The sequence below is a fragment of the Verticillium dahliae genome, genomic scaffold (assembly GCF_000150675.1).
Source record: "Verticillium dahliae VdLs.17 supercont1.26 genomic scaffold, whole genome shotgun sequence".
In the NCBI taxonomy this organism is placed as follows: Eukaryota; Fungi; Ascomycota; class Sordariomycetes; order Glomerellales; family Plectosphaerellaceae; genus Verticillium; species Verticillium dahliae.
In genome coordinates this window covers 122828-129960 of record NW_009276941.1, presented here as the reverse complement: position 1 = coordinate 129960, position 7133 = coordinate 122828, and the positions used below count along the sequence as shown (strand labels likewise).

The 7133-nt window shown below is 58.6% G+C and overlaps 3 protein-coding genes across 3 annotated transcripts in view; all 3 read right to left on the bottom strand.

Annotated features, from left to right (window-relative positions):
* Window positions 1-880, bottom strand: part of VDAG_09460 (transport protein SEC24) — a gene marked incomplete at both ends in the record, with an annotated part of 3907 nt that extends 3027 nt beyond the window's left edge. Inside the window, 2 exons of the mRNA XM_009658421.1 lie at window positions 274-557; window positions 825-880. Of these exons, the coding sequence (XP_009656716.1) occupies window positions 274-557; window positions 825-880 (340 nt within the window). The remainder of the gene's footprint in view (window positions 1-273; window positions 558-824) is intronic.
* An 836-nt stretch (window positions 881-1716) lies between these two features.
* On the bottom strand, window positions 1717-4844 carry VDAG_09459 (uncharacterized protein; the record flags this gene model as incomplete). The annotated part of the gene is made up of 4 exons (XM_009658420.1): window positions 1717-2431; window positions 2687-2821; window positions 3308-4725; window positions 4785-4844. 4 exons carry the CDS (start codon window positions 4842-4844, stop codon window positions 1717-1719), a joined length of 2328 nt encoding a protein of 775 aa, XP_009656715.1.
* A 1179-nt stretch (window positions 4845-6023) lies between these two features.
* Window positions 6024-6994, bottom strand: VDAG_09458 (uncharacterized protein; the record flags this gene model as incomplete). The annotated part of the gene is made up of 4 exons (XM_009658419.1): window positions 6024-6115; window positions 6276-6345; window positions 6411-6625; window positions 6760-6994. The coding sequence occupies 4 exons, from the start codon at window positions 6992-6994 to the stop codon at window positions 6024-6026; spliced, it is 612 nt and encodes a 203-aa protein (XP_009656714.1).
* Between the last annotated feature and the right edge of the window lie 139 nt (window positions 6995-7133).

Here is a 7133-nt window from a genome sequence, read left to right as displayed (position 1 = left end):
CCCCCCCCAACCTCTTAGGGCCTGGGGGGGGGGTTTCCTCCCTTTTTTTTTTTGGCCAATTTGGGCTGCTTGGACGGGGGAGGGCCCCCCCGGGTATGGCTTTTAAAAACCCTTCTTTGGTTTCACCCGGTTTGGGGGCGTCTTGGCCCGAAAACCTTCTGGGGGGTGCGGAAATAAAAAGGACCCCCCAAAAAAAGGGGGACAAAAGGGGGGGGGGGGGGGGGGGGGTTGGGCGAGTGGGAAAGAGACGCCGCTTTGGTGAGAAGAGTCGACGTGTGCGGAGGGTGTCGCTCCGCTCCTCGAGGAAGAGCTGCGGGGGGAGGAGAGGGAATAGGAGGAGGGCGAGGTTCTGGTGATGCTGTTGTCGAGGTGGGATGGAGATGGGGGAAAGGAAGCTCTCGAGAGGGAGCTTTGAAGTTGGACGCAGGCGACAAGACCAGCCGACCGACTCGGTGGGAGCTTGGGTTGGATGTGTGGCCTTTCGCCAGGTGGCTGCTGTGGGGCTCAGCCACGGGTCAGTCGAGGCAGTAGTGGCAAGGCTGGCAAGGCTGGCAAGGCTGGACACAAAGCAGGCACATGGTTCGGTGCTGGTAGAGGAAGTACGAGGAGCACGATACAGACGCTAGAGGACAGGTTTTCAAGAGCTCGACACAGAATCCCCCCCATGACACGCAGCATCCATCGTGTCGTGGTTGTCCCCAAGCAAGAAGCTCGAATGCTGTGGCGCAGGCGAAACGCACAGTCCAAGTCCAGTGTGAGGCGGCAGATGACGGATGCACACTGCTGGGATGGATCAACGTCTTCCCGCTGCTGGTCTGTCGTACCTGACGCGAGACTTCCCCATGTCATTCCTGTCCGGAACCGCATGCGCACGGACCATGCCTCAGGGTCGAGTGCTCTGCGTGCGGCGGCCAATGATCGACACCTGCTGAGCATCGGTGGCACGATGCGCTGAATCAAGTGTTCGCTCGTACTGTGCTGTGCTGTGCAGCGCAAATGTGCAGTGCACCATCACCAGATCCTTCCCGCATTGGAGCCCTCCAGCATGACTCTTGAGCCGGTCGGTTACAAGTAGAGCTGCTGCCGCTGTCGTTTTTCCCGCTGTCTTCTGCTTGTCTGCCTGCTGCGCTTGTCTGCCCGCACCTGGACCTTTCCAGACACCAGCCCCAGCGATACGAACTGACGTACCCCGCCGTGGTCCCCCTTATTTTACTGCCTGCTACAGTGCTACAGTGCTACCTACGGCTGCTACCTCTACCCAGGCTTGCCAGGCCCATCGCCCCCGTCTCGCCATTCCAAAACTACCGATCCGCCGCTCCCCGCTGCCCGCTGCCCGCTGCCCCCCTTGCGCCCCCCCCCCTCCCGCGCAAAGAAAGGGCCTTGATTTGCCTGCGCGAGGTCGCCGTTCCCGGTTTTAGCGCCAAGGCTCTTTTTCTCTACGTGCCCGTCCTCGCCCAGGGACCTGACCCCTGACCCCCCCCCCCCCCCATCGCCGCCAGCTTGGGAAAACTTCTGGACCCCCGACATCCCATCTTGACTCGACTTTTTCTTCCCTGCACGTCTGTTTTTTTCTTCTTTCTTAAATTCTGGAAGGGACACCACCCTCGGGAAAGGAACTCTTTCTTCTTGCATTGCCCGCGAGACTGCTTTTTGACGACCCCTGAAGCTGAAGCTTCGCCGACGGTTTCTTGTCTTCTTCATCAAGCCCCGCCCTCTTTACTTCTTGGCTCCGACCCCGTCTGCCATTCGCGATTCTCCTCCTCGACATTCCAACGCCAGACAAGACCACGGCACGCGGATTCCACCTCGACGTCGCAACCATGTCTCGACTAGGGTAAGCATCCCAGCTGCGGCGCGAGACCTCAACCGAGGCAGACGGACAAGAAGAAGAAAGACAAGAAGAAGAAGAAGAACAAAAAGGAAAGAAGAAGAGCTAACAAACACAGACAGCTCATCCCCCTCATCATCACCCTCCTCGTCCTCGGCGCCCTCGCCTGGGTCTGCTGGCAGGTCTACCTCTCCGTCGTCAAGATCCAGGGCGCCGCCTCGGAGCGCATGGGCAAGAAGAACGTCGTCTTCACCAAGGACGGCGTCCGCGTCGGCGTCAAGCACGTCGCCAACGAAAAGTACGTCGACCAGACCCAGAGCTGGGTCGTCAAGGCGTGGAACCTCGGCGGCGGCAAGATCGAGGACAAGTCGGGCAAGAAGAAGTGAGCCCCTCCGCACACTGCCTCTCCTTACCTGGGCACACATGGCACATCGCGAGGCGATACTTGATACCGCAGCAGGGTGCATGACCCCAAAGGCCGTCACAGAACGGCAGAAACACCATACAGGCCGATGAGGCCCCACGACGCCATGACTTGCTTGAATCACGAATCGGAACCCGGCGTCGACTGGTAGCCCCGCGCGCAGACTGCTTGCTACCCCTCTGTAGGTACATAGACAAGCCAGGACGGCTTTTGTTTCCCGTGGCGCCCATCTTGCGTGGGACTTGACGACCAAAGGTCGGCCAACTAGCTGGTCTGAAATACTGCATCTCTCATGCATTGGAAAGACTGATGCTCTCATGCCCGTGCAACCCGCATGCCGTGATCGTGTAGATCTTTCGTCGTCCCAATACAAATCTCCAGTTCGACCGTCACAGTCATCACATCACCGCCATGTACTCCCATCAACCCCAAACCCAAACATCCGTTCTGGTGCCAAAATGGCGTTCATGGTAATTACGCTGGGCCATGTCGCTACCCATTTCGCTTCACTGAATCCAACACCCTGCGCAGCAACTCGTCCTCGGTCATCCGACACTTGGGGGTGGCATCTGAGAGACGGGTCAACACAAACAGCTCACGCGCGGCAGTCATGTACAAAAGGGAGGTCAAGAGGGAAATCCGGGACTATACCCTCAGCCAATTTTGCGCCACCCACTGCCCCGACTGTCCCGCTGTGCCGGTGGCCTTGGCCAACAGTTCGGCCTTCTTCTTCTCAGCCTGTTCGCGCTGCATGGCCTCGCGCTGCTGGAGGGGATTCATCTCGTAGCCTGCCGAGGGCGGGTGCTTCGCGGGCCGACAGCAGGCGAGCCGAGAGCATCTTTTCAAAGTTGTGCGAGTTGGGGTACGGATTGGCCATGAGACCGTCGCGGCGGATGAGCATGGATGGGATGCGGATTTGAATCTGACCCTTTGTTAGCTTTCCCCACGTCATCTCAATCGGGCCTGGGGTCTAGCGGTACCTGAGAGAGCAAGTGGGGCATATTTCACGCCGAGCTCGTCGCCGATGAACTTTGAGTCGTCCCACGATCCAGGACCGCTGCGCATCGGTCGTGTAGTCCTGGCCGTGCAGGATGGCAAGGGGCCACGTCAGGAAGTAGCCGGGCAAGCCCTTCAGCGCGTCCTCTACACCGCAGGCAAACCCGGAGAGGTTCGCGCGCTCCATCACTTCGGGACGCTTCAAGTGCCAGCCGAGCTGATATGGCACCGATGCAACAATGTCGGTAATGGTGTCGACGCACGTCCGTGCGGCCGAAGCATATTCTGGTGTCGTGCGGTAGTCAACTGGGCTGCACACCCAGGCCGCGCAACGAACAATGACCGACGCGAGAATGAGGCGGCAGACGCGGGCCATGTTCAGGACACTGGCGATCCAGAAATCTTGATAGATATCCACGCGCCCAGGGAACACTTCAGCCTTCTCATAGTCGCCATGAGGCACGTGGTCCTCCCAAGCCACCGTCTTGAACCTAAAGTGCTCCGGTAGGTTTTGCAGCCAGTTCATGGCCTCTTGATCGACCGTTTGGGCACGCCGAATCATGTCCAGCATGATGTCAATGTTCTCAGGGCAGCGAGCCATGGTGGACATGAGGCGCGTGGCTTCGGCTCTCAGTTCGGCCGTCTTGATGGCGAAGCGTTGTGATATGGCAGCGGCCTCGTCCTTGACAGCATCGCTCAACCACCACTCGACGCCCATGATGGGGGCGGTGCAAGTGGTCAGTGTGTGAATAATCATCTGCGTACGCACAGCAACGAAAAGGAGGAAACCCGTCTTGGTGCGTAGTTGCTTGCGTCCGCGGGCTTTGACGAGCTGGATGGCGCCTTCGATGTGTGAACCCCAAGCGAACATGCCCATTTGCCTGGCTGTGATGTTTTCGAACAGTCCGAGCATGAGGACGGAGGCGAGCGTGGCGTCCGACTTGCCCTGCTCGGGGTGCTGGAGAGCGATGTGCGTGGCAGCCAGTGCCTTTGTGTAGTGGCCGAGGGCCTTTGCGTTGAGTTTCGTCGCAGAAGCGTTCGGCCTGTTCCCTAGTGACGCCAACGCGCAGGCGTTGAACGCGTGGTGCAGGTGGCTGCTGGGCATTTCCGACTTGAGAAGCGGCAGCAGGTACTCGTGGAAGCCTCTGGTGCTGCCCTGGCGCGGGATCAAGACATAATTAGACACAAAGTGGCACGATGCCATTTGCTCGACGGGCACGTCGAGCATGGGTATGACGATGGAGAAGCCGTCTTGGCTGGCAGGCGAAGAAGACGCGCTCTTGGTGACCTGGACCTGGGGTTGCGCCGGGGGCTCGACATCTTTGCCCTTGCCGAGGGCCTTGCGGTTGGCCTTCTGCGCCCTCCTCTCGGTTGCCTTGGTCTCGTTGCGGAAGACAAGATCGAATTCGTCTTTGTAGCCAGGACATTGGCGGCGCGACTTGGTGCACTGGTTGCATGTGGGCTTTGTCTCGTCACACTGGAAATGGTTAGATATGGGAGGGGCTATGTCGCCATGGTGGTTCGTTGACACTTTACCTTGATTCTCCTCGTCCTGCACATCTGGCAGCCCCTCGAAGGCTTGCCGCAGTACACCATGGCGACTATGAAAAGGGTCGTTGGTGACGGCTGACGTGAAAGAGTCGAAGATGGCAAGTGGTTCCCGCCCTTGTTAGTGAACTAGTGGGTTGTCGTACAGCTGGACAGCAAATGTGTCAATGAGAATAGTTCGAAATGGTTTGAATATGGTATCAAGTTGATAGTGTGACGGAGTTGCCTTGCGTTGATAGTGGAAGGACAATGACGGATGAGAATAAGGATAAGGATGAAGGATGAGGACGGGGGCGTGAGTGCGAAGGGGTTGAAACGAGAAAGGGCAGGCCCAGGCTCACGCCAGGCCAGGATCAGGTCAGGACGGGACGAAACAGGGGTGGAGGTGTCGAGATGCCAAGCGTTGCCTCGGCCGGGGTTGTGGGAGATCTGATCGGGCTTGGTCGACTTGGGGTCAAGTGCCCGATGGAAGGTTGTTTACGATACCACCTTAGCTCTTCTCTGGACGCTGTGTGACCCGACCTGATGCTACCGTGACTTTGGGCGGATCTTGGCTCAACAGCAGGTACCTTCGGCAGTCGATGTTCGGATACAGTACGATGCAGCCAGTACAGTCGTGTTGTGTGACCTAGATCAGGACGGAGGGACAATGGGATGTTTCGCAGTACCCGAGGTCGCGGAGGGTGTGGCAGCGTAGATGGTTGGCGGCGAGTGTGGGACAGGATGCTGAGCCTGCTGAGATCGAGCTGCGGTCTGTTTGAGGTATACGCTGTCGCAGCATCTCGTGGTTCGGAATGGAGCAGATCGGATGGCCTGGCGTGGAGGTTGCTGGCCAAGGCTTTTGTGACGCCAAGGAGAAGAAGAAGAAAAGTGATGGCAGAGGAGAATCCGTGCAGGAGGATTCGCTGGTTAGCACGTCAAGCAAGTTGTCACCAGAGGAAGTGCGCCGGAGGGAGTGCGCCAGAGCCAGAGCCAGAGAACAGAGGTTGAGTTCGCGCGTCCCACCAGGAAGGACTGCCGGTGCAGAACCCCAGCGAATGGCGGCCTAGAAGAGGATGAAGCCTTCCCAAAATAGCGGCTTAGCTCTGGACCGACCTGAGACCAGACAGAGAGACAGAGATGATGGATGGAAGAAGGCGGCGATGGAGAGACATGGGTACGTCGGGCCCGCCTCGACGATTGCTGCAGCGCGCTTTGACAGGGCCAAGGGTCGCTGTCTTTACCTGGCTAGCGTTCATAGTAGACATAGTAGGTACGGAAGTTTCCATCGTCCGCCGCCTTGATGCTCAAGATGCTCTCCTCAGATCTTCGTGCCTTGACTGTCCAGGTACAGTATTCGTTGCCTGCCCCGGTGATCCCGACGCATCTTCTGTCAAACATGCCCTTTGCACACCCCTGATCACGAACATGACAGCCTGATCATGGATATGTCAGGCCAGATGTGACAGATCGCCATGACCCCAGCTTCTGGTGACGGACACTGCCCTCTGCTCTTCTCAGTGACGGACGCCGCCGTCCCTTGCTGCCCCTCGCCGTCCCTCGCCGTCCCCTTAGCGTCGTGTCAGTGTGTCCGGGTTGACTTGGCCGGTAAGGGTGAACCTGTCCGTCATGAACCTTGACCAATTCTGCAATGGGGATATAATGACTGTCGGTTGAGCCTTCCATCGTGGGCTCCTCCGTGAGTTGTTGAATGCGGCGCAGCATGTCTGCTTCTGAGCTTCCATGATTGTCATTAGTGTCGAGGCCCATGAGGTTGGTTCCCTGCGGGTGGTCCTCAAGAGTGCTGCCAGATTGGCTCTGAGTGCCCTCTCCAGTGTCTGCATCGTTGACTGAGGGTTCATTGTCAACAGGGGCAGTTGGATGGTCGGTTATGGCCTGAGACACCAGTTGAGATACTGGTTCCAGCCATCCCTGGCCCTGGGCCTGTGGGGGGGGGGGGGGGGGGGGGTGCCCGAGAATAGACCTGTGAGGCTTCGGAGGAGCATCATGTGCGATATCTCCGAAGCCGTGCCGAACAGTGCCGTGCCGGTTGCCATGCCGGCGAGGCTGTACAGGAGCATCGGTCTGCGCCCGAAACGATCGGCTAGTGTGCCCCAGAGCAGCAGGGTCACAGCTTGCGCCGCTGAGAAGGCCGCCTCGACCAGGCCACTGTAGAAACCGACGTCAGATTCCGCCAGGTTGCCGTTCCGCTGGACCATCTCGGCCACGTAAGGGAAGATAGAGAAGAAGGCGAGCGGCTCCATCAGACGTGCATAGCATAGCAAGAGAACTTGCACTTTCGGCAATGAAGAGCTCGGCTGGAAGCTTGCGGCTTCGTTGGTGTCGTATCCGGCAGGG